The sequence below is a fragment of the Ochotona curzoniae genome, unplaced genomic scaffold, assembly GCF_017591425.1.
Source record: "Ochotona curzoniae isolate NIBS_2020 unplaced genomic scaffold, NIBS_Ocur_1.0 scaffold_274, whole genome shotgun sequence".
NCBI classification, from domain to species: Eukaryota; Metazoa; Chordata; class Mammalia; order Lagomorpha; family Ochotonidae; genus Ochotona; species Ochotona curzoniae.
In genome coordinates this window covers 8,791,608-8,818,074 of record NW_024467101.1, presented here as the reverse complement: position 1 = coordinate 8,818,074, position 26,467 = coordinate 8,791,608, and the positions used below count along the sequence as shown (strand labels likewise).

The following is a 26,467-nucleotide window of genomic DNA, read 5'->3' as shown; positions in this document are numbered from 1 at the left end:
GGACCACGGGGCGGGGCGAAGGCGAGAGGGGCGGGGCGTGCCCGGCCGCGGGGCACCGCCCCTCGCCGCAGGCGCGCCCGCCCCGCCTTCCCGCTCCCCTCAGCGGCGGCAGCGGCGGCGGCGGCGGCGGCGGCCGAGGCCGAGCGCGCGGGGAGGGAGGAGAGAGCGGGTCACGACGCTGCCGGGGCGGGGATAACCCCTCACGTGGAGCAGATGAAAGGGCCGCGGCGCGACTGCCGGGGAAGCCGAGCGGAGCCTGCGACCCACAAAGCCGCCGCCGCCGCCGCCGCCGCGATGGGGCTGTGAGGCGTCCGCCCGCGCTCCGTCCTCCGCCGGCCCGCGACTATGCCCGGCCGCGCCCGCCCTCCGCGCCCTCCCGCCTCAGGACCATGAGGCCGCGCTCGGGCGGGCGCCCAGGGGCCCCGGGCCGCCGTCGCCGCCGCCTCCGCCTCCGCCGCCGCCCCCGCGGCCCCCGCGGTCGCCGCTTGCCGCCGCCGCCACCGCTGCCTCTCCTGCTCGGGTTGCTGCTGGCGGCCGCGGGGCCCGGAGCGGCTCGGGCCAAGGAGACGGCGTTCGTGGAGGTGGTCCTGTTCGAGTCGAGCCCGAGCGGCGACTACACCACCTACACCACCGGCCTCACGGGCCGCTTCTCGAGGGCCGGGGCCACGCTCAGCGCCGAGGGCGAGATCGTGCAGGTAGCTTTGCACTCCCCCCCGGGGTCCACCGCCCGGGGCCCCCGCGCCGCCGTCGCCACCGCCACAAGATGGCTCCGGGGGCTGCGCCCGCCGACCCCGCCGCGGGCTGGCTGGCTGGCTGGCTGGCTGGCGGGCGGGCGGGCACGGCAGGCGGGAGGGGCGGCGAGGAGGACGGCGGCATCCCTTTCCCTGCGGACGGGCGGGCGGGACGCGGCCTCAGGGAGCGCCGCCGCGGGGAGCCCCCCGAGCGCACGTGTATTGAGGGGTGGGGGGCTTGACCTGCTGTGGGCGCAGAGCGCGGGACGCAGGGCAAGTGAGGTGGGGGGAGACGGTGGTGGGCTCGGCACCCAGGCTTGCGAAGAAGGCCCCCTCCACCCCGAGAGCCGGCTGGGCGTTCCTGGCTGCCTCAGGTGCAAGTCCTAGGAAAACTACCTGTTGAATGCCAACTTTGAGACAGGCGCAGACGGGATGGAGTGGCTTGTTTTAAGTCGCAGGCTTTGCATTCCGTCCGTGCAATGCTCTTTTTGCGGGAGCTGCACGAGTTGGTGGTCCTAGGGGCTGCACTCGCCATCAGTTTTTTTTTTTTTTTCCTGTTCCTTCGGAATCTGCCTCCCGCCTCACCTGGGTGCTGACCCTCCGGCGGCGCTCCGGGCAAGCAGCAGCAGGCAGTGCTGGCTGTGCTGGGCGGGCGGTGCTGGGCCCGGGAGGAGTGGGGATCCCAGGTGGAAAGGCAGCCCTCGCTGCGTGCCTGGGATTACGGAAGGGTGGGAGCGAAACCCCCCGGCTACTCCCCTTTGGGTCGAGGCTTCAAATCCGAGAGGCAGGGTCACCAACTTGACAGGGCCTCCTTCACCTTGCTCCATCAGAAAAGAGGTTTGCATTCCAAAGGAAGCTGGCTGGCTAGCGACAGGCTCTAAGTAGGGCCCACTGGAGCCTTTGCGGATGGGTAGCGTGGGTAAACGCCTTCCCGCTTCATGGCTTACAATCTTACCAGCTTGTTAATAGACGGTCAGCGCACTTAGGGCAGTTCATATGCGCGCCCGGATTGGGGGGGGGGGTGTTTAGAAATGATTTTGGGTTGTCTTTGAAAGTTTCAGGAGAGGGAGGTCGCGTGAGTGGCTGCAGGGCTTTACCTGTGGGCCGAAACGCGTGATACTGGTGAAGAGAAGGGCGCTGTGTGGAATGACCGCGTTAGCCGCTCAGAGGAGCCGTGGTGGCTTCTTGTTTCTGTTCCTTGTCACCGCTGCTGGTGCAGACTCCAAGCCCTGCATGGATCCGGCCGGGCGCTGGGCGGCTGGGCAGCCGGGCACTTTTAGAGGTGTGTTCCGAAAACCTGCAGATGGTACGTGGGCTGCGTTGAACTCCTGCTTGGTCCATAGAAGGGGAAACATACCGCTTGTGTCCCGTGACTACGAATGTTGTGAAAAAGCTGTTGGACTCCCCCCGCCCAGCTTGCCCGCATAAAATGTGACAATTACAGTCTTCAGTCTAAGACACAAGTCTTCCACATTCCTAACACAGCTTTCGAGATGTGTGCGTCTTTAAGTGTTATTCCTCGTGAGTTCTTCTTTGGAGGCTCTTGCTATATACCCCAGGGCTCTAGCAGAGTTGATACTTCAGCATGGTGTGTCACGTTTTCGAAGGAAAGTTTTCAAGTGGCCAGTGCTTCCCTGCAGTGTTTCAGCTTGTACTGTTATCGCCACTGTAGTTTGTCTGCTGAGCTATCCAGTTCTGAGCAGCGCTATGCTTTGGAGATAATCTTGGTTTCACCATTTAATACAAAATTAGCAGTTTAAACACACCATTTGTAACCATTTTATCCTTGTGAGTAGAGATAATGTGTGAATTTGGCAGAAGGAATCTATTCTCTTTTGAAACTTTTTTTGAAATGCTTATCTAACTCTTTTGTAGTCCATTAGTCTAGCCAGAAAGGGAAAAAAAAATTGAGTCAACAATCGCTAAGTAAAGAAAAATGACTTAAATGGTATTTAATAAGTTTACCTGTTAAGCAATCACTAATAGGTGTCCTTAATTCTCTTACAACTGTGGTAATGTTGGCGAGTTTATCTGAGTTGTCTTGAATGGTCATTTCTTGGTGCACTTTGTATCTTCAGTAGCTTTATTGTGGCAGCTGGAGGTGGATCTCTGCTGGTGCATGGAGTGCAGTGTGGCTTTCCGGATGCTCTCTCTCTCTTCTGTGTCTCTCTCTCTGTATGTCTACAAAGCCTGGCATGCTTTATTAGTTCTTCGAATACTGTCTAATTGATGGAGCTGGTATGACCCTGTTGGCCAGCCCTGAAAAAGTTGTAAGGAAAGCTAATGTTTCTGCTGGGTGGAAATGCAGCATTTTGTGGAAGAAATGAGAAAGTAGAAGAAATGAATTAGTGTTTAGCTTCAGGTTGGTCATGCCTATTGCAAATATTTTTTTTACTTAAAAAAAAAAAACAACTGATTTGCTCTTTGATTTTTATGATCTTAGAGTTGATTTTCCTTGAAAGCTGATTCCTAGCTCTGTATCTTTGCTATTATTCCTAGTGGAGTTCTGTTACAATGTTACTCAGGATGTAAGGGAGAAAGAGAAGCCTATTTGGAAGTCCCTCTCCTTTCAGAATTTAAGGTGAAGGGTTCGTGTGGCATAGCACATTAAGCTGCGGCCTGAGACAACAGCAGCATCCTATATGGGTACTGGTTCGAGTCCTGGGCTGTTTTACTTCCATCCAACTTCTTGATGGTGCAGCTGGGAAAGCATTGGATCCCTGCAGCCATGTGAAAGACCTTGTTGAAGCTCCTGGCTTTAGTGTGACCCAGCTAGGCCCTGGCCATTGCTGCTGTCTGGTCGAGAGAACCAGTAGATGGAAGCTTCTCTCTGTCTCCTTGTCTTTATCTGTAATTCTGCCTTTCAGATAATGAAAGAATTCTAAGGTGAAAAGTCAGTTTGTGTTACTGATTTTTCTCTCCCTAATATGTGCCAATAAAAATGTGTATATATGTGTGTGTGTGTGTGTGTGTTTATACAGTAGGTTCCTGATTGTAGCCTGGTTTGCCCAGATATGTGTAATTACAGTACTTGTTCAATCATTTGCTTGGGTTGGGGTAGAGGGAGACCTTGTTGTTAAGGTGTGTATGTGTGACAGAGAGAGAGAGAGAGAGAGAGATGGAAGAGATGGGGGGGGAGCATAGTAATTCAAGCCTTGGGATTAGTCACCAGGAATGTTCATTCTCCCCTCGTGCAGTTCAGGCTTAAATAACGATTACAAGGTCACCAGTGTAGTGTGTATGAAGAAAAGTTGTTGTTTTGTTGTTGTTACTGCCATCTCGGTCTGTGAAGGTTACGGTGAAAGCACTGTGTGCATATGAAATGCAGTGAACTGCCTTTATTATCAGGGTGCTGGTGCAATGCTAACGCCCATGTGCTAGTGTCAGGCAGTCACTGATCTTGTCCCACTAAAGTGAGGAACTTTATGAGGCTCTTAGACATATTGATACATATTTCATCACTGAACCAATACGTGGCTGTTAATGAGATCATATCTGAAACTGAGACTTAGCCATGGAATCCACATGGCTGGTGATGTTAAATAAAGGCCTAGTTAAACACTGGCTAGTGGTATGTGGATTGGTTAAACAAAGAATTTGCATTGCTAGAGATGAAAGATGGTTTTAAAATGGAAGTGCGTTTTCCCCCCTTAAAGTCAAATATTTGGAAATGCTTGAGAAATTCTTTTGTAGAGGGAACCTGATTGATAGGTTACTTCATAACTGTTAGAATCGACTTTTCTGGACCCTAGGTAAAGTGCTGAAGGGACTTGAACCCAGAGGAAAGCTTGAGAACATGCAAGAAACAAGTCAGTTGCTTGGGTTCTTAGGGGCTGGGAGGAGAGCGTCGTGGTGGGTATGGAGGACTTCCCGTATGCACAGATCCCATGTTAGCTGAAGGTATCACAGGGAATAATTTTAGGAAACTAATTCCTCTGCCTTGTGTCCCTGTCAGTGTATCTCTGCACTTCAGCGTTTGATCAAACACTTTCTTTTCATCTCCATTTTAAGTTCACTTAACAGGCCTGCCTCTAAAAATTGACTTGGCCTAATAGAACAATTGTGTGCTGACAGCTGACCTGGATTTACACAGGAAGGGATCGCTGTCTTGTCAGCTTGGCCTTCACAGGTTAAAATCGAGCCGTTTGAACTGGGGGAAAGGCAGTACTGTGTTTGGTGACCTTACAAGTTCTCGGGGCTTTGCTTTTTGTGTCTTGTTCCCTGAGATCTCATGGGAGTGACTAGTCCAGCTCCGAATGAGGATGGAGTCAGGGTGGGGGCTGTGTGTGGAGTCTGAAGACTACAAGGAAGATGGCTTTTCGTCAGAGTACATACTGTGTTGGGGGTATTGTGCCAAGCTTGTTTGCTCATCTCATCCTGACATTAACATCAAATTAGTGACTATTGTTAACCCCTTTTATAGAGGAACCTAGACATCTCTGAACTCACCTGGCTAAGGAGTGATAAAACCTAGCCTGAAATGCAGGTCTTCTGGCCCCCTTTGATATTAATTCAAGTCTGCTTTCTTTGTTTAAGAATTATTTATTTACTTGGAAAATTGGAGTTAGAGAGGGTGAGAGAGAGGTGGGGTAAAGAGGGAGGTATCTTTCATCTACTGATTCATTCCCCAGATGGCCACAGTGACCAGCACTGGGCCAGGCGGGAACCTGGAGCCATGAGCTTCATCCAGATTCTTCCATATGGGTGGCAGGGGCTCAAGGAACTGAACCGTCTTCTTCTGCTTTCACAGTGCGTGAGCGGGGAGTTGAGCTGGAAGCGGGAGCAGCTTGGACTCAAACTGATGCTCATTTGGGGTGTTGGCGCTGCAGGCAGCAGCTTGGCTTGCTGTGCAGTAGTACTGGCCTGGCTTTCGTTTTCCTAAAGAGCCTTACAGAAGCCCCTTGAGGGACTCCTGAGGAGGGAAAGGAGAGTACCACTTATGCATTCTTACGAACTTTTTCGGAGTGATTGGAAGCTCAGGCTGGCAAGAATTGTAGGGAGGAAGCATGCAGGTTTGCATTGCCCATTGCCAAGCATGCTCGCTTGAGGGATGCTTGCCCGAGCTCTTTTCCGTACCAGATGCTATCCTGCTGTTGTCAGTCAGGAGTTCATAGGCCCCCTCGCTCGCAGACAGACATCTGTGCAGATAAATGGTAATGCTTCCCAACTGGGTTTCCCGAAGATTGAGTCCTTGATCTCCTGTGCATCCATTTCTCATGCTAGTTATGCCTCATCCTTGGAAGAAGTGAGTGAGGAAATCATGGCTCAAGAGAATTTTCTGCATTTAGTGACGTGCAAGATGGCAATGCTCTGAATGCAAGAGGTGGGAGAGCTCATTGTCCGTGTGTGCCTGAAATTCGAAACAAACCCTCCCGTGGTGCTTGCATGCCTCCGAGAGCAGCCGCTCACATCTCTGCTTTGGGCCTGCACTGTACAGAGCCACGTCTGGGTTTTGCTCATCCCTGGATCCACCCCCGAGTCCTCAGTGCCTGCTGCTCATCAGGCACTAGGAGCATGACTGAGAGCGGACTTCAGGCAGACAGTGGATTTTTATGGACTGGGATGAATTGATGGGAACTTCATTTGGCTTGACTGTGAAAATTCGGGATGATTTTTCCCTTTGACTTGTTATTTCCAGAAACTTGCTTGGTTGTGATAGGTTTGCTGGTATGATAATACCAGGTGGTTAGAGTGATGTGTGTGTGTGTGTGTGTGTGTGTATTTTCTAAGATAGCGCATTTGGCATTGTAAAAATCTGAAGGTGTTCTTTTCTGAATGAAACACTGGAGTATGCAGAAAACCCCAAGTTGGGCGGCTGTTATGGATGGAAAGACGCTTGAACTGTGTGTGTCCTTTGGAGTAACATAAAGGCTTGGAAATCAGAATTGTCATTCACCTGAGCATGTGCCACGTGGAAAACTTAACTTCTGCAAGTGTTTCCTGAATTTGGGGGTTGTAAATTTGGACCAAAAATTAGCCATCAAGAGAACCAGATGCAACTTTTCAATTTTCCTCAAGACTTTTTTTTTTTTATTATTGGAAAGACAATTTTACATGGAGAAAGAGATGGAAAAATCTTCCATCTGCTGGTTTGCTCCCCTAATGGCCACAGTGGTTGGAGCTAGCTGATTGTAAGCCAGAAGCTAAGGAGCCTCTTCCAGGTCTCCCACGTGGATGCAGAGTTCCAAGGCTTTGGGCTGACCTCTACTGCTTTCCTAGGCCATAAGCAGGGAGCTGGATAGAAAGTGGAGCAGCCGGGATATTAACTGGTGTCCATATTGGATGCCAGTATTTGAAATTGGGGATTAGCCAATTGAACTGTAGTGCCAGCTTCAAGATGCAGCCCTTTAATGTATTACATGACAAAATTCAGAGTGCCTTGCCCATGGCCTCACAGTAAGGAGAAGACAAGGAAATAGGTCTCTTGGCTTGCAGGTTCAGGATCTTTCTGTTATCCCTGGCTGTCCCTGGGTCAGGGATGCTTTGCACAAGGAAGAGTAACTAAGGAGGATGTGTCGTGATCAGGTGTGTAATTGAGGATGCCCAGGCATTCTGAAATTATTGCCTTTTGGCACGAAGTGTTTGCCTTTCCTCACTACCCCTCCCCTAATTATTTTAGATTTTTGGGTCTTAGTCTTCCTATCTGTCAGAGCTTTTAAAAATAGTTCCTGTCATTGAGAAGTTTTCCATGCATCAGGTGCCCAGAACTCTGCTATGTCCTCAGGTAATTGACCAGATAGATGGCATTTGCTGTTTTCAGATGAGTGGTAAAGTTCCTTGTCAGAGTCACTGAGCAAGTTGGGAGTGGAGCTGCGACTCAGACCTGTCCTCTCTGGTTGTAAGTCATGTCTATTTTCACAAAACTACTTGGCACTTTCTTGTGAAGAGATTATGTGAGCTGATGGTTGTTTTGAGTTAGGTTTAAACTCAGATGAATGATCAAGAAATGAGGCTATAATTGTTTTAAAGGTTAGGCTTTATTTTATTTTATTTTTAAAGATTTATTTTGTTTTTATTGGAAAGGCGGATATACAGAGAGAGAGGAAGATCTTCCGTCCGATGATTCACTCCCCAAGTGAGCACAATGGCCAATGCTATGTCGATCTGAAGCCAGGAGCCTCTTCCGGGTCTCCCACGTGGGTGCAGGGTCCCAAAGCCTTGGGCCGTCCTCGACTGCTTTCCCGGGCCACAGGCAGGGAGCTGGATGGGAAGTGGGGCTGCCGGGATTAGAACCGGCGCCCACATGGGATCCTGGTGCGTGCAAGGCGAGGACCTTAACCACTGCGCCACCGCGCCGGGCCCTAGGCTTTATTTATTTATTTTTTAATTTATTTTTACTGGAAAGTCAGATATACAGAGAAGAGGAGAGACAGAGAGGAAGATCTTCCGTCTGATGATTCACTCCCCAAGAAGCCACAACTACTGGAGCTGAGCCAAACTGAAACCAGGAGCTTTTTCTAGGTCTTCCATGTGGGTGTAGGGTCCCAAAGATTTGGGCCATCCTCGACTGCTTTCCCAGGCCACAGTCAGGGAGCTGGATGGGAAGCAGGACTGTTGGGATTAGAACCGGCGGCCACTTGGGATCCCAGCACATGCAAGGCAAGGACTTTAACCACTACGCTATCGCGCTGGGCCCGAGTCTATAATTTCAACCAAGAAAAACCTTTTCCCTCACAGAGATTTCCCTCCCCTCTCCTTCCGCCCCTCCTCTTCTCCCTCCCTATCACAGAGAACTCATTCTAACTTTTCTGAGTGAAGAACTAATCTGCCAAGTTTGGGAAGAGGGGCCAGTGACCCCAAATATTCAGTGGCACTTGTTGGCACCGGCTGTTGGGGAAAGTGAACCAGCTATGGCATTTAGAGAGATTCCTGGTGTGGGGCGGACCTCCTCCCTATGATTGACCTTTCAGAACTACATGCTAGGCTGCATGGCTTTCTCCAGAGAGGTCGTGTTCCATGTCTATAGCTTTTCTCATTTTGCACAGGTTGTTTAGACGGTTGGGAGAAGCCAAAGCCGTGGGCAGGCATTCAGTGATGCTCTCTGCCCACCAAAGTCTTCATTGGCCAAGGCAAGATCTTCTGAGTGGAGGGCACCAGACCTTACAGGGGAACATGCATTGTTTGGTGGGAGACAACCTGTAGGAGATTGTGGAGCCTTTAGGGGAAGGGATCTGGTCCATGAGGCTCACTTTAGACCTGGGCTACCGACGGAGAGTCCCAGCACTGTATCTGGAGTGGAGCATTCCGGCTTTTCCCAACCAATTTTTACCTACCTTGGAGGTTAAAGCCGATAACTCCTTTGTGAGACTTGTACTTTTTTTACCTGTTAAACAGAAGAGGAAGGAGGTAAAGAGTAGAGATTCTTTTGTTCTGTTTGTAGCTTGAATGAGGTGTTTTAAAATCTGACTTTTAGCGGTTCTGTTGACTCATGATAGCGAGAAGAGAGTAAGGTCAGTTGGCCTATTGTGGTTCAAAGGAGAGAGTTTTGTTTTTATTGCCCTTAAGATGTGTTGAAGGGCTGGGTATGAATCCCTTCTTCCCCTGGTAGCCAATGTGATCTGGTTGTTGAGAAACTCAACACAAAGGGGCCAATGTTGTGGTACAGTTGGTTAATCCATTGCCTGCAATGTGAGTATCTAATCTGGGTGCTGGTTTGTATTGCCTCTTCTCTATTTCCAATCCAGTTCCCTGCTCACGGATGGATCAACTACTAAGGTCCCTGCACCCAAGTGGGAGACCCACATGAAGTTCCTGGCTTTGGCCTGGTCTTGTGTTGGCTATTGTGACCATCTAGGGAGTGAACTAGCAGATGGAATATCTGTTTCTGCTTCTGGTAACTTCTGTAACTTTGACTTTCAAGATAAATAAATCTTAAAAAAAAACTTGATTTTTGGGACTAGTTTGTTAAGCAGTGGATAAAACCACTGCTTGCTTTAACACTATATGGGTGGTGGTTCAAGTCCCTGCTGCTGCACTTCTGAGCCATCTCCCTGCTAATGCACTTGGGAAAGCAGCAGATGGCCTAAGTGCTTCGGCTCAACATTCATGTGGGAGGAGCTCCTGGCTTGGATCTGGCCCAGCCGTAACCATGGAGACCATTTAGGAAATGAGCCAGTGGCTAGAAGATTCTCCTTCCACAACTGTGCCTTTAAATTTAAAAATTTTTTAAAAATTAAGTTAATTTTAGTATGCTAACTAGTCAGGAGATAATTATTGAATTCCTGCCGTGGGTACAGTCAGAGACAGTAGCTTTTATGTGCCTGTGATAAAAGTGTGTGCTTTACAGATGCTGTTTCTTTGATTTCTCTCATAGATCAGCGGAGTCAAATTAGCTCCACTTTAATGGAGGTAAATTGAGGCTGAGAATCCAAGTGAGTTTCTGGAGGCTGGGGTGGTCCTGGAGTTACCTGAAGCCAAGGGTCGCTGCACCACTGGCCTGAGGACCTGTCTTGAGATTTAGGTAAAATGTTAGAGTAAGCTCATTTTACATTACCTATAGACAGAATCAGAATTCTCCTTTACAAATCATCTGCAGGTTACTTAATTACTTGTTCAAAATAATTCGTATTTATTATAGAGTGCTGAGAGAAAACACACACACACACACATACACACACACCAGAAAATCCCATTATGCACAGATAACCTTTTGTGCTTTGAGATGTCTTTTGCGTTTGTTTTTCCTGTGAGCTTACCGGGATTTTAAAGAAAATTGGAAAAAAAAATGTAGTGTTTAGAATCTTTCCTGTCTACCTGGAGTCTTTTTCTCTTATGAAATACTCTGAAACATTTGTGGTGACTTTGAAACATTCTATATATACTTCATGCTATTTGAAGTAATACTGAGATTTCTAGTTTACTCTTCCCTTCCCAGGTTAACATGCATGTGTCTACCTACTACCACTCACACGGAGCAGTGTCTGTGTCTTCAAACAAGCTTCGCAAAAGTGAATGCTTATGTATTCTTATTTAGTAAATAGTACAATAACTGTGACTTTGTCTCTGCCATGAGGATCTGAGTTGAGACTGGCTCTGCCTCAAAGGAAAGGTCCCTGGCTTGTTGTGGGTACTCTTCCTTGTGGGTATAACTGGGCAAGATTCAGGAGCAGCAGATTTTCCTGGTTGGAGATGTAGGGCTGTCCGTGCAGATGGCCCGGCTTGGAGAACTAAAGGAGACCTCTCTCCAGGGACCACTGTGGCTGTGGGCACAGTGGCAGCAGGTTGCTGCCCAAGAGGGTGCCACTGCTTTTGTTGTTTTGTGTCCTGCCCCTTTCCCATTGAGCAGACCCTATTTACAAACAACCGAGTTCAGAAAGGCCCAGGGGAGTTGTCCTTGAATTCAGAATGACACAGTCAGTTGGTGGAGGCCAGAGACGCAAGGGGAGCCAAGCAGCAGACTCTTAGCAGCATCTCAGTAGAAAATCCATAGGCTATAGAAGGCTGCTATGTGTTTTATTGGATCTGTTGAAAAAAAAAAATCTAGAAATATTGCATAAAAATGGGTTCTCCTTGGAAAATTAAAACGTGGCAACACTGGGTCTGCATTCCTGTTATGTAGGCAGTAGGATGGCGGCCGTCCCCTCAGAAGGAGTAAGGGCCCTCAGGGTCACAAGCCCCTGTTGCCTTGCTCTGGCTTATGCCCCCTGTTGACAAAATGCTGGCCTTGCAGACATTGAAATTTGGCCTGTTTTCTGTTCCTACTAGTTTTGAAAATTGAAGTTTTTTTTCTTGAAGGCTGATTTGTTTTTATTTGAAAGAGTTAAAGAAAGAGAGAGACAGAAGATCTGTTCACTGGTTCACTCCCCAAATGGCTGCAACAGCCGGAGCTGAGCTGATTCCGAGTCTTGGTACAGGGTTCCAAGGCTTTGGCCCGTCCTCTACTGCTTTCTCTGCCATACGCAGGGAGTTGGATAGGAAGTGTAACATTCGGGACATGAACCTGCATGAACGTGGGATGCTGGCGCCACAAGGCAGAGGATTAGCTTGCCAAGCTGCTGTGCCAGCCCCCAAAGATAAAGGCTTTTATGCTGGTGATAGGTGAGTCTTGTTTTGCAACCATCGTGTCTATCGCATGCCCCCTGCCCCCAGTGCATCCCACAAGCTTCCTATTAATGTTGCTGGGGAAGGCCAGATTGACCCTGATATGACCAAAGCACCCATTTGTCTACATGATAGGTGCTTCTGTTCTCTTAGTCTTCTTGAACAAGAGTTACTCTCTGAGTTGAAGGATACCTTGAAAATACTCTGGCATTTTCAGTCTTGGAAGTGTGGGCAAGGGCTTTGGGCACGGAGAAGCTGGTCTTGGAACTTGGGCCTTGGGGGCTCCTTAGTGATGGGCTTTCCAGGACAACATCCCACTTGGGTTGATGAGTTCCAGAACATCTTCCTTGGGCTTGGGGCTTTAGCATTTCTGGTATACTTTTGCTTAACATAAGGTAGCTTCAGAACGTGCGAGGAAAATGCATATTAAAGAGAAACCACACGTGGTTTAAACTTTTTGGCACTGGAATGACCTCATTTCCTAATTCCATTTCTTGTGAACTTGTGAAGCAGCCTCACCTTGTCTTAGTTTATTCTTCTCACTGAGGATGAAACCTCTGCAGATTCTACCCTAGAAGGCTGTCTGCTGTCCCAGCGGCCTGGGTTGCCAGCTCTTGTCTTGCGGTTGACATAGAAGGCTTTTCTCTGTGTGCCCAATTGTATACTTTTCCTTAAATGAATCCGACATGGCATGTTGCACCTCTTTATGCAGCTTTGGGGATATCTCTAGGGACCCAGAGACTTGGCGTCTTTTCAGAAATTGCCTCTGTCCCTGAAGTAGGTGGTGAGCAGACAGCTAATGGCATGTGAAGAATGTTGCAAGCCTGACTTGCAAAGCTATTTCAAAATTTAAATCAAGGTAGCTTGTGGCTGTGGCAAAGGGAAACTGTGGTGTCCTCAGGACGATGGTTGACTGGCCCGCCCTTGGCTGACCTGACCTCTTCCTGCCCAAGGCATCTTCTGGTCTCACATTTTTGCTTCATATCAGTTTTTTCCCCCTCCCCACCAGATTCATCTTCTCAGAGTAACCTCTGATCCCATCGATCTCTTGATCAAAATCTTTGTTACAGAGGCTTACCTAGTGGCTCTTCAGTTTCATTGTTGCCTCTGGGAAATGGGCCTGTGCGTTCCTGTCCTCGTTCCGGAATCAGTGTTGGACTCTGCTCTCGCTGAGTCTGTCTGTTCTGAAGTGCATTTCTTTGCCTCCACATTCCAGACCCCCATGGATCCTTGCCTTCTCTTACCCTCCCCTACCTCTCCCACCTGCAGCCAGGCCTCTAATGGCCTCTAATCCTACCCGTCAGGTCTTTCCCGCTTCCACCGCAGCTCATTCCTTTGAACCAGGGCACTCCACCCACAACTGCCTTGCATGTAAGACTCTCAAATATTTACTGACCTGAAAGTCTTCTAGATCAAGAGAGGGAGAGAGAGAAAATGTGTGTGTGTGTGTGTTGGGTGGAGGTTTATTAGTGCAACCAGAAAACAACCTTGCTTTTTACATTTTTTAAAGAATTTATTTATTTGAAAGAGTTACAGAAAGGGAGCTAGAAGTGAGATAGATCTTCCATCTGTTAGTTCGTTCCCCAAACAGCCACAGTGGCAGGAACTGGGCTGATACAGAGTCAGGAGGTTTTTTCTGGTCTCCCATGTGGGTGCAGGGCCCAAGCATTTGGGCCATCTTCTGCTCCTTTCCCAGGCACATTACTGGAAATGAATCAGAAGTGGATTAGCTGGGACTCAAACTTTGGATACTGATGTCACAAGTGGTGGATTTACCTGCTGCATCATAGTGCCAGCTCCCAAGACTTGGCTTTTGGAGGGAGCACTATGAATGTAGCAGACATTCACAAGTGGTTTTAAACCAAGGGTATGTTCCAAGGCTGTTGCCAGTGGCTGGAATGGGGCAGACCTGCAAAATAATTTTTCTTGGCTGTGGTCTTTCAATTAGCTAGAGAAAGAAGATACAAAGGAGATGATACCCTCTATTTTCTAGCTTGGTGGGGTGACGCCCTGGCTGTTTTATTCAGACCACATTGGAGAAGAGCATCATGGCTGGACCCTAGACTTTTGGATGGGAAGCTGGGCCTCTGGGATTAGAACCGGTGTCCATATGGGATCCTGGCGTGTGCAAGGCGAGGACCTTAACCACTAAGCTATCGTGCCGGGCCTGGGTGTCACTTTCAAAACCAGTGTTTTTGGAGGAGCAAGAGTTGTTTGTAGCGCCATGGTGACCAGTGCACTGGCATCAGGATCTTGAGGGATATTCCGAATCTACCTGTGATGTCTGCTATTTCTCTTGGGCCAGAGTATGTTGGTAGCCACCTTTTCATGCCGTGCCGACTCCGGAAATGTTTCGGTGCCCGTCTGTAAATGTCACCCTTACCCTCGGAATAAATGAACAGACAGTACGTAGTTTGGACATTTTGTTACTAGGCTGAATCTCTAGGACACACACCAGCTTGCTTGTGGTATTAAATGTGCCGTGTGGGTGATCTCAGGTTCCAGTGGCAGTGGTAATTTTTGCACTTCCTGACTCTTGTGTTTAAATTTGCAGTCTCAACATTGCATCACCATAGGTTTTTTCACATTTAATGAATATTTAGGTTGAACTGAGTTCTATACGAATACGGTGGTTTCTGACTTGATTATAGCTTGCTGTGTACTGTGGCCAGGAGTGCCCTACAGACAACAGAGTTGGCACACGTCTCAGCATGCCCAGCTCCGCGGATGTGGTTAGGGACCACAGTGACTGGTGCTCAGGTTGCCATGCCAACCTTACTTTTGGAAGGGGGAAGGCTCTAAAGCAGCCACGAGGTAGAAGCTGAAGAGCTTTGAATATACCAAGTGAAATGATTTTTCTTGTATGTCCATATCGGAAGATGTCACAGAAAAGCCAACAATTCTTATTGCATCTTGGGATAACATTAGTTATTTGTTTTAATAATTGATTTTTTTTAAAGATTTATTTTATTTTTATTGCAAGGTCAGACATACAGAGAGGAGGAGAGACAGAGAGGAAGATCTTCTGTCCAATAGTTCACTCCCCAAGCGGTCGCAATGGCTGGAGCTGAGCCAATTCGAAGCCAGGAGCCAGGAGCCAGGAGCCAGGAGCTTCTTCTGGGTCTTTCACATGGGTGCAGGGTCCCAAGGTTTTGGGCCATCCTCCTCTGCTTTGCCAGGCCACAAGCAGGGAGCTGGATGGGAAGCTATACTGCTGGGATTAGAACCGTTACCCATATGGGATCCCAGGTGTGCAAGGCGAGGACTTTAGCCTCTAGGCTACCACGCCGGGCCCAATAATTGATTTTCTTAACTCTCCCTTTCTATGTGTATTTTAGCCTTTCTCTTGCACACTTTGTAGAGATTGTAAGGTGAGTCTTTTCCTGTGTGAATATCTTTCCTATCTGCTGAAGGGTGAATATGGAATCTGTGTCCCTGAATTTGCAAACACCTCTTCCAGCTCCTACCACCCTCTCCAAATCACTGTAGTTCAATGATGGCTGACTATAGGAGAACGTAGGGAGAAAAGGGACAGAAGGATGTATGGGGGGGACTCCCAGATCCTTTTCTTCATTCCTTCCTGTTCCTCAGCCCAAGAAGGCCTTTCCTCATCCCTTGTCTGTTCTTGTATATCAGCAAAGGCCCTGGTACTGGAGCTGCCACCTGTGAGTGGGATGTAGGTAGAGCTGGGATGGGATGTGAAGTAATGCAGGCCTAGCCTCCCACACTGGAATGCTGTTTACCCCTTTGCAAATGATGTCCTGCGTGATTGATTGTGCATGCAGCCTTGGGGTCTGTAGTGAACCATCTGGAAGGGAATTGACCCAACCTAATAACAGAAGGTCAGATGGGAGCCACAGTGAGAGAGTGGGTTGGGACTTGGGGGCACCATCCATCGATCTAGCACCACTTTAACAGAGGGAGACTTCGCCTCTGGAGGCTGCTCAGGTTCAACCCATGCATTTTGGTGTTGGGGGAAGTGTTGGCCTCTCCTTACCACACAGAAAGCAAACCTCCGCTTCTTTGAATGGAAGACTGCTGGTTCGGAAAAGGCAGGCTGGCCATGAGTTTAATCTTTGCTTGCTGACATGGAGTCAACTCAAGTTGGAGTATAATCTCCCTCAGGACACAGTTGATGTCTTAATCTTAGACAATTTTATTACTCTAGCCCAAAGGGTCTCTATGTGTGTCACACAATCCATCCCTTCTCCAGACACTTGATCTCTGTTGCAAATGGGTTAAGTTTGTTCTACTGCTTTTTCAGGCACATTGCAAGGAGATGGAACAGAAATGGAACAGCCAGGACACAAACTGGTACCTATATGGGATGTCAGTGTCGTAGGCAGCATCTTAATCCCATGAGCTACAACACCAGCCCCCGTTATTGGGTTTTGCTGTGGATTTAGGATGGACACAGACCTGAACCCCCGGAATTGTGCAGTACACACCAGGTCACTCTTGAGGAGCTCCTCCCTGTCTTGCTGGCTATTTAGATACCTGTCCTGTTAGTGGTTCTCCAGCACTTCTCCCCTAGCTATTCTCACCTGCTACTTATGACTTCAGTGGTCCCTTGCTGGGAGACGGGGCTCCAGGTATCTTAGAGAATCATGTTTGAAGTTAGGAAGCAGGTAGAAGGGTTGTTTAGGTTTTACATTGTTGATATCTTCTGTGACTGCTTTTCCTAATGGTACTGGCATAGTCTCCTCAAACATGGGGTACTTTATAATTTAATGGGTAGGTTTTTTGTACACACAAGTAACACCACCATTTTATGGGAGAAGGTATGTATTTGTGTATTCCTTTATTATTATCTTTTAGAAGGTTTTTTTGAAAGGCAGAGCTAGGGAGAAGGAGAGATCCCATCTGTTGGTTCACCCCCAAATGGCTGCAACAGTCAGGAATGCGCTAAGCTGAAGCCGGGAGCTTCATCTGGGCTCTCAGTTGGGTTGAGGGGCCTGAGCACTTGCACGGTCTTCCACTGTCTTCCCCTGGAGCATTTTTAGGGAGTTGGATCAGAAACTGGTCCCTGTGTGTGTTTTTCTATTCACACGTATTCTAGTTGACTTTTGAGCCGTAATTGAAGTTTGAGTATGAGTTCTGAGTTCTCTTTAGCTCGTATAACTAAACCTTTAGCCAACTAACTACATTCAGGAGGAGCTGGGAGTGTCCTTATGTATCATCCCAGGCTGGAATGGCTGTCGGGAGCAGTAGTTTTCAGCTTTGCCGTATGGACGTCCAGAGTTTGCCAGGTTCCTTAAAACAAGTTGTAAACTTCGCAGAACAAAATGGTCCTGGGTTTCCTTTGATGGTAAGGGAGGCAGCCGTGTGCCAAGTCTGGAGCCAGGCTGCCTGGGTTAGATCCCAGTTCTGCCAGTTTCCTGCTGTGCAAAGGTGGCTTCCCTTTTTGGATCTCTGACTCTTCTTCTACACCGTGGAGATAAAACCTGCCTGGATCCATGCTGAGGATGACGTGACCTACTGTGAGCGTGCAGTTTGCGTTTAGTACACATGGGAGTGAAAACACGCCATGCCTGAATTCATGATAGACCTCAAGTGGACCTGACATTCGTGTTGTGGTTCCCAAATGGCTGGGGAATTTATTGCTGGTCAAGGTCAAAGAGACAGAAGTGATGTTCATGGGGAAGGGATTATGTCCTCAGGGGTTTAAAAATGTTTAGGAAAAGTGGAGAAGCAGAGGGAGACACTCTCTTGTGGGCATCTCCCCAGATGGCTGCACTGGCCCAGGGTGGGCCAGAAGTCCTACATGGGTCTCCCACATGGATGGCATCAACCTGAGTACATGGACTCTTTTCTACTGGCTTTCCAGAGAGCTAGATTGGAAGTGGAGCATCTGGGATACAAACTAGTGCTCCCATATGGGATGCCGCTGTCAAAAGTGGCAGCTTACCCCTGTGTCAGTATTGGACTTCCAGAATTTTTTTTTAAAACTTGCTTAGTGCACTCACTTGTGCTACTATTTCTTTTCCCCTTGTGTGGGGGCCTATGCATTGTCCAGAGTTGGTTTAAACTCTGTGTAGGAGGCCCAGGCCGTCCATTCCTCCCTCTCAGTGCCCCCTTTACTCCTGTTTTCCCTGGAAGGTGGGTGCTTTGCCTCAGCTTCACCTGCTGTTGCATACTTCTTCATGGCCCCATCGTTGCCCAGGCTTAGAGCTCTGTCACTCAGGCACGTGTGCACCGACAGACACACGTGCACAGATGGGCGGGAACTGTGAGTCTAACATGTTTCTAGGCCAAACTGCCTGTTGTTCCTGAAGACACATGGGTTGCATACGGGCATACTGCTCCAGGGGAGAGCAGGGCAGCTGAATGCGCTTCTGGATCCGGCCTGGGCACGTGGAGTGCCATGATACTCTGCTGTGCTCTGGGGGCCCAATTATGTAGGACCTGTGGCAAGTACAAGTAACTTCAGCACTCGGTTTTGATCCAGTGTGCAATTTTGCCAAAGCAAATACTTTATTAATCTTACCCCCCTCCCAATTAGACACGTTGACTTTTTCTAAAAATGGGAATAATTGGAGTGCTTTAGAGAGGTTTTTTTTTTTTTTTTTGGTCCTTTCCCTGTTCTCCCCCACCCTTTTCCACCCAGACTGGGCTGCGCATTCCTCTCCTTGAATGGAGAAGGTGGTTTCCTGCGCTGTCCACCTCCTCCCCACATTCCTGTAGCTGGGGAGGCAAGGAGGCTCCTTGAAGGTGCATGCGTGCGTGCCTTCTCTAGAGAGCTCCACTCCTTGCCACTTTGCCGTCCTGATGGAACTTTCCTTCCATGGGATTCTGATCTGGAATGCGTGCAGGGAGAGCTCCTGGGATGACCTGTGACAGTGACCTTGGGTGTGTCTGGGAGGCTCAGGCAGTGAAGTGAATGAGGTCAGTAGGGCTTCCCCCTGGGCAGGGGTCTCTGTCCTCAGCGTGACCTAGGGATGGGACCCACTCGCCAGGGAGAAGGAATCTGACATTGGAAAGTGGACTTGTTCTTACCTAGTCTAAGCCATTTGGGGGACGCCTCTATGTAAGCAAGCACCCTCGCCTCACCCCAGAACACAGCCCTTGGGTCGCCTCCCTCTCCTTTGATGCCTTTACCTCTGCGATGACCTGGTGGGGTTTGCCAGCTTTGAAGTCCTGAGATACGACTTCGGTACTTTTCTTTCACATTGCAGGTTTCGAGCCCGATTTAACTAGATTCTGGAGGGAGCTTACTTTACAGCATTCTTAAGAGCTCAGACAATCTTGAAAGAGTTAAACTCTAATTAGCTCATTCCTAAGGTATTTAATGCCCTTATTAAAACTCAACTGCTTGTTCGCTTTTTTCTTTAGTGAATCAGATTTCTTGAGGAGCTGAGCCTTCGCTCCTCAGATCACAGGCTCACATGTTGAAGCTGGCAGTGCTAGAGGCTAGTTCCTATCTGTGTGACAGCATTTTTAATTTAACAGGACTGCCTTTGATGTTCCCAAATATTTATAGGCAGCTTTAGATCATTTCAGTGTGTGCTTGCTTTTTCTTCTCTGCCTCTCTCCCTTTTTTAAACTAGAGCAAAAGTTCTTCCACATGCAGCAGCCCTTCTTTTATCCTGTTGGTTTATTTTTGTTTCCTTTGCAGCTTTGGCAGAGGCTCTTTGGCTGCATTCACACACACACACACACACACACACACACACACACACACACACACACACACACACACACACACACACACGGTGACCCTTGCTTTTACTTGTTTATAAAGGCCACCTCTCCCTATCATCCTGTTGGTTCAGGGTTGCTCAAGGCATTTCTGTGTTTGTCCCTTGGTTTTCATCTATTCATCTTTTGACTATGTAGAGGCTGAGGTGGTTCTTGTTTTTCTCCTTAATTTCCAGTGTCCTTCTGTGTACAGGCAGGTGGTGGTGTCGTGCCCTGCCTAGGTGTTGCTGGCTGCACGGCCTCTGCAGATTGCCACTTAGAATATCCCTTGAGGTAATGTGGTAGCTAGGGCAGGAAATTCACACAGACAGAGCCCTTTCTCCTGGTCGTTGCAGGCTTGCTCCGTCTGGCCCTGCCAGATTTGTTGGCTGAAAGTAATAGAGAATCAAAGACTTGGATCTCAGGGATGGGAAAAATAGAGCGGGTCACGAATGTAGATGTGTTAAACCATTAGGAAAAAGAAGGAAACTTTGTACCAATCAAAACAAATGACAGAAGGGAGAAGCAGGCTTTCCCCGGCAGCCTGGGCTCTGGGAAACATTCTGCTTTTGAAACAATCAGCTGCTGTCCCTTACCTGGGCCTGGCCGATGGGAGCCTACAACATTTCATGGCTCTGCCTCCCACTACGTGAAAGCGTTTGGAGCTGAAGGTCATTGAGGTGGTTGATGAAATATTTTAGCGAATGAATGCCGAGTGTTCTACACTGTCCTTGGGATTTCACACTAGTTGTCTATCCTCAGAAGGATTCTGAACCATAAGAGGTATCGACCACCCGCGTTGTGTTGTTTTGTTTTGAACAAGGACACCCAAGTACAGAGAGATTTAGGTTTAACAGCTACCGAGTGGAGAAGTTGCCCAGAGGCTGCACCTGTTTTTTACAGCCTCATCATTAGGTAGTTGGAGGCAGATAAATCCAGTGGTTGTCTGCTAACAGAGCCAAAGGAAGAGAAGAAAGGGAGAGAACCCACTGTGTGCTGCATTCTGAGTTCAATGCTGATCAGACCCCTGCTGTGAAAGGGCCACAGTGGTGGAGGGCTCAGCCCTGGAGCCAGGCAGGTTTGCATTTGCCGCCCAGTTGCACCATGTGGCCAGGTCTCTTTCAAGGTGAGGATTTATCTATTGAGCCATCACTCTGGGCCTACCCCTGAACTTTAAAATTTCGTTTTCCACAAACTTTTAAGTGTGTGTGTGTGTGTATATCTATATGTATGTCAAAGTGAGTGCTTCATCTGTTAGCTTCAGTGGTTGTTGCAGCGACAGAATTGCCACTGCTAAGGAGAGCTCATAGTCTTGTGGGAAAGACAGTGAGGTAAACCAGCCTTTGGAATGACAGCTACAGTAGAGTTGGGTGTTGGTGTTCTGTAGGGAACCGAGGCAGAGCCCCCAGCTTGGAGTCTTGTCCTTTTGTGTTCTGCAGACACGTACCTAGTGCCAGGTGGAGCAGCTGGATCACACTGGAGCACTGCCCCTTCTCACTGCCCCTGGATCTTCCCTCTCCTCTCTTGGGAGAATTTGAGCTGAAATGTTAATTGCCACCTGGAGAAAGATTTCCTGGAGTCATATTCACTGAAACCCCAAAGTGCCAAGTAGCACAACCACACTCTGTCTGACAATTTATTTTGTATGGCGTTGTGCTATCCTTCAACTATTGTTGTAATCTTATCTAATTTCCCCTAATTTTTCTGGTCTCTTCCACATGAGAACTTTATCGTCCTTGAGAACGTACAAGTGCTGAGCTGCTGCTGGAGGGAGCAGGTGGTGACCGTTTTGTTCCCCACAGTGCCCAGATGGTGTCCGTGCCTTCTCGTGGTCTGGTTCCTTGGGGACTCGTTGATAAGATTTTGCTTTGATTTGCTTTTTTAACCCAGCACTGTACTCAGTATTCAGCTCTGATTACTGGCCCTGTAGTTTTTTTTTTTTTTTTTTCCTCTGGGCGAACTTCATTGTCTTGGTCGCTGGCTAAGTGAAAACAGAAGTCGCTCTCCACACCCTCCAGTCCCTTTGCAGACAGTGGAGGTGGCTGTGCAGAGCGTGCTTTTCTCTGCCCACAGTGCATGGGACAGAATGACCATCAGCATACTTTTACTTGTTGAGTTGATGGAAAGCATATTTAATCTGTTCCTTCGTATACTTAAGAACCCAAGTAAGCTTTTGTCTAAAATAGATGTAAGATCATTTCTCTGGTTTTCCTCCTGTGCTAGAGAGCTTTCAGTGGGAAGAGAATGTTTTCTAAATACACTGTTGATGTGAGGCTAAAATGCCACTGTAACTGCTTTTGGGTCATAAAAAGTGATTTTTTTTTTAAGATTTATTTATTTTTATTGGAATGGCAGATATATAGAGAGAGGAGAGAGGCAGAGAGGAAGATCTTCTATCTGATGGTTCATTCCCCAAGTGTGCACAACGGCTGGAGCTGAGCCAATCCGAAGCTAGGAGCCTGGAGCCTCTTCCAGGTCTCCCACACATGTGCAGGGTCCCAAGGCTCTGGGCCGTCTTCGACTGCTTTCCCAGGCCACAAGCAGGGAACTGGTTGGGAAGTGGAGCAGCCGGGATTGGAACCAGCACCCATATGGGGTCCTGGTGCATTCAAGGTAAAGACTTTAACTGCTATGCTATTGTGCCGGCCCCAAAAAGTAATGTTAATTTTTGATGTGTATTTGAAGGATTATTGGGTTCAACTTTTTTTTTTTTTTAATTTGTGCTTCTTAAAAAATTTATTCATTTGACATTCAGAAATACAGAATGAAAGATTTCCCATCCACTAGGGTTTACTCCCTAAATGCTGGCAGTGACTGAGCCTGGGCTGGCCTGAAGCCAGGAGGCTCAAACCCAGTCTTAAGTCTCCTAGGTGGGCAGCAGGGCCTCAGTCACTTGAGTCGTCATAGCTGTCTCCCAAGGTCTACATCAGCAGGAAGGTGGAGTCAGGAGCCAATACTGAACCCAGGCACTCTGCATCTTAACCAGTAGGCCAGACACCTGCCTCTTCCCTCCATGCTGTCTTTAAGTGGTGTGATTACTCTCCATCCAGACTAGCTAAAGTAACAACTGACTGAAGGTGAAGTGACTGAGGGTAGGCTACATGTGATTCACACTGGCCACAGGTCTTCTCCACAAACTGAATTGAGAAGAAAGTAAAGCCTGGTTTTCTTTCCAGAGGCTCTTAGACAGCCTTCTGTATTCACTCGCCTCCTCCCTGCTCCTTCTGCTGCCTCCTTTATGGCTAGCTCCCTTGGAGGGAGGGAATGTGTGAGAGTCACTCCCAGAATTTGCAAAGAAGTCCAAGAAGGCTGAAGTAGCATCACTGGGCCTGAGAAGATAATGTTTGCTTGTGATACCGATGGGGCATGTCCACCTCCGACCCCTCCCCAAGCTGTCAAAACTAGGGTCAGAAGCAAAATCTGTTCCTGGCTGATTCCCTCTTCACGCTTAACAGGTTGGCCTGGTATGTGCTCTAGTCAGATGCAGGTCATTGTGTTTTTTTGTTTTTTGCTAGAGAAAGGGCAGGTCTACCTTGATGATACAGTCACAGGACCTTTTGGGTTGGGGTTTTGAAGCTGGTGATTCCATTTGCCTGGATGGGAAGCAAAACCGAAGCTAATGGCTTGGTAGAGGCCATCAGCGCCCCCACCCCTCCCCACAGCCCCAAACCTGGACTGCCCCTTTAAAACCACGCATCTCAGTTGGGTTTAGGTAACAACATTTGTCTTAGGAAGCTTTTTTTTTTAAGTTTTTAAAATTTTTTGAACCCACTTTCCACAGCTTTGCAACCCTTTCTGGCCCTGGTTCTTTGCTGCTGCCCTTGGGGCACTTGTACTTGGGAATGGGTAACAAGTTGGAGCCACCAGCCTTCATGGTGACTGCTCCTAGTGGGCTTCCTGTTGGGCCTGTTTGCCAGCCCTGCCATGGACACATACCTTTAGCTCAGGATGATTTTCATTGTTTTTATTTTCTCACAGAATAATCAAACCCAAAGTTGCCTTTGCAGGTATCAGAATGATTGTGCAGATCAGCTCTGTGTGTATGTTGCTAGAAACACAGTGCAAGGCGAAAAAGAGTACACTCTTCTCGGCCCACATACTTTGCTCGTTTACACAATGGATGGAGTGGGTGATTTTTTTTTTTTTTTTTTTTAATCTGGGAACCTCAGTTTCTCTGAGACTTTGGATCTGAGAGATAGTAAGCAGCAAAGTAGCACAGTAAGTGCCTGATTGTCCTTGTGGGCCTGAGCAGAGCTCCTCTGCCTTGTCCCTCTCCGGTGTGGAAGGTGAGGAGGGTGTAGGCTTCATCAGTTACCATAACTGGAGCACCAGGGAAGGGAACGAGCTTCAGAGGCTGAGGAGGCCATGGGTAATCCCGGTGCCAGGGGAAGATGCTTGCCTTCATCCCAGAGACTGGCAGGTCTCCTAACCAGGCATGGATGACAACGTGTGTGCATGGCCAGGTTTGAAGTGGTGCAACCTCCTTCCTGCTGCATGTCCCCCACCAGCAGGGTTTGATAATTATAACAGTCCCAGCCCAGCAGCCAGGGGACGCCTTTGAGGACTGTTCCTAGCAGTCACTCCGCTCCCAAGAACAGCTGGAATATAAAGGAGTATGTGACATTCTAGTGACAACCTTGAATTCACTTTATTAAGGATACATAAACCACACACCGCCTAGGCCTTTAACCATTACTAGTAACAAGTTAGCCATCCACCAACCATTCATGATTCCTCCCTGGGAAAATTACTGTGGTGCCATTTGACCTTGGCTAGCAGTTTCTTCTGAGGATTTTTGTTGTCTTTTGATAGGAATGTGTAGAAACTTGGGGGAGCTGGTCATCAGGTGTCTTTCAAATTCTGCCCCTAATCCTGTGGTTTCAGTTCTTGCAGAACAAGCCGGGCTTCAGAGGGGAGATTGAGAGCATGTGGTATATTGGGCCAGGCCCGTTAGGATTAGTCAACAGAGTGACAGACTGGTTTGGGCTTTTTTTAAAATCTGATTATTGACAGGCCTTTCTGTGGCTTCTCCCCAGATGAATGAGGAATATATTTTTCTAAGTGCAGCCGATGAGCCAAATGAGCCACACTGGGCTAAACTCTGTTTGTTTACAAATTATGTAAGAGAAGGGCCTAGCCATTAAATGCTTCTGAGCCAGAATTCCTACCCCTCTTCAAAGTTGTAATCAAACTAAACAAACACTTTCCACAGGAACTAACTCCCGCCCACGAAACAGGAGCAGATGCTCCTGGGAGGCCTTCACAGTAACTCTGGAATGTTTAAAGCAGAAATATGTAATGAAGGTGAAGTTGTTCTAGAAACACGGCTCGGCCCCAGCCAGAAATAAAGCACGTGTCAGCCTTTTTATTTAGGGCAAGAGGTGGGGAATGAACCAGGCCAGTCCAGGCAGAGTTTGTTCTAGAATGTTGATTGGGAGGGGGGCTTCATTTTGCCCAGCTTCTCAAAGGACCAGCTCCTTACAACCTCTTTTCCTTTCTGTGTAATTAGCTTTTTTTTTTTTTTCTTTTTTGTTTATTTGTTTGACTTTACCTCTTATCTCTCGAGCTGGATTACATCTCAGGGTGGAGGAACACTCTTAGCTGAAGCCTCTTTGCCTTTGTTTTTTGTACTAGGAAGATGGGGAGACTTGCCTCTCCCTAGTGTTCTGGGACTGGTCCAAGACCCATCTAGGCTCAGGGACACGGTTTTCCAGCTCTGGTCGATTTGGGTCTTGGTGTATTTTGGTTTGCGAATGTTATGGGAATTTGAGGGCCTTGGGCACACCTGCTTTAAAATGGTATTTGTAAGGCCATATGCAAATGTCTATGCAGTGTGACCTAAGGTGAACTTTCCTCAGCCCATCTTCTGAGGAAGATTGTCCCCCAACCCAAAGGCTTCTGTGATAAACCGTCTTTGAGAATTGCTTTTATTAGGGTTTTTTCTTGGAGATTGTATTGCATAGCAGCCAGTGAATGGTGCTCAGAAATCCCCCTGAAGAGAAATGTACTTTAGTAGTTCTATTTATATTTAGTCTGACATTTCCCAAATGCACTTGGATATAGATCTGCTTATTTTTTTTTCCTCAAGGGATGGATGCAGGATTTGATTGTGCTTGTTTGTTCAGTGTCCCACTGGGTTACCACAGCAGAAAGCTGAGGTTGTGTTAACTGGGGCCCTGGGGAGTGGTCATCACCACCTAGAATGACCTGAACATGGCGGGGAAACTATTTCTTCCATTTCATTTAAGAGATCTATGACTTTCTCAGTCACTGGATAATGGGGTTTAGGGAGTTTTAGAATAGGAAGACCAAGAGAACTGTGCCTCTCTGGGGAATTTAATTTGTGTGTGTGTGTTAAGATTTATTTTATTTATTTGAAAGGTAGAGTTACAGAGGGAGTGAGACAGAAAAAGAGGTCTTCCATCACCTGATTTACTCCCCAAATGGCCATAGTGGTTGGGACTGGGCCGGTCCAAAGCTGGGACCCAGAAGCTTATTCTGGTTTCTCTGTGAGGGTGCACGGACCAAGCATATGGACCATCCTCTGCTGCTTTCGCAGGCACATGAGTAGGAAGTGGATTGGAATTGGAGCAGCCAGGACTCCAACTGACACCCACATGGGAGGCTGGCCCTGCAGAAGCCCACTGTGCCACAATGCCAGTCCTGAATAAATTTCTACCGGGACAGGAAGATTCATGAAAGAGTTAATCAGTAATACCTTCCAAGCAGGTACAGAATAATCCCAAAGTGAGCATAGCCTACTTGTTCAGAGGCACTTTGTGGGGTCGGAGTAACAGGAAGCTGGGGCTATAGTCCTTGGTTGTGACTTGCAAAGCTGGGTGGATGCTGGAGGGGAGGAAGCTAGCATAACAGATTGGCCCCCAAAGGCCGAATGATATCTCTTTGGATGTGTCTGTGTGTTAAATACATGTACATGTGCAACACGCTCACTGGATGAAGAAGTGGGGAGCTTTATGGATGAACTCTGTTCTGCCAGCCTGTTATTACGGAGTTAGCAT

At 48.1% G+C, this 26,467-nt stretch overlaps 1 protein-coding gene across 1 annotated transcript in view; it reads left to right on the top strand.

Moving 5' to 3' along the window:
• The first annotated feature begins 217 nt into the window (after nucleotides 1-217).
• ZNRF3 (zinc and ring finger 3) overlaps nucleotides 218-26,467 on the top strand; it is a 141,569-nt gene continuing 115,319 nt past the window's right edge. Inside the window, exon 1 of the mRNA XM_041003515.1 lies at nucleotides 218-695. Coding sequence (XP_040859449.1) covers nucleotides 390-695 — 306 coding nt within the window. The 5' untranslated portion in view covers nucleotides 218-389. The remainder of the gene's footprint in view (nucleotides 696-26,467) is intronic.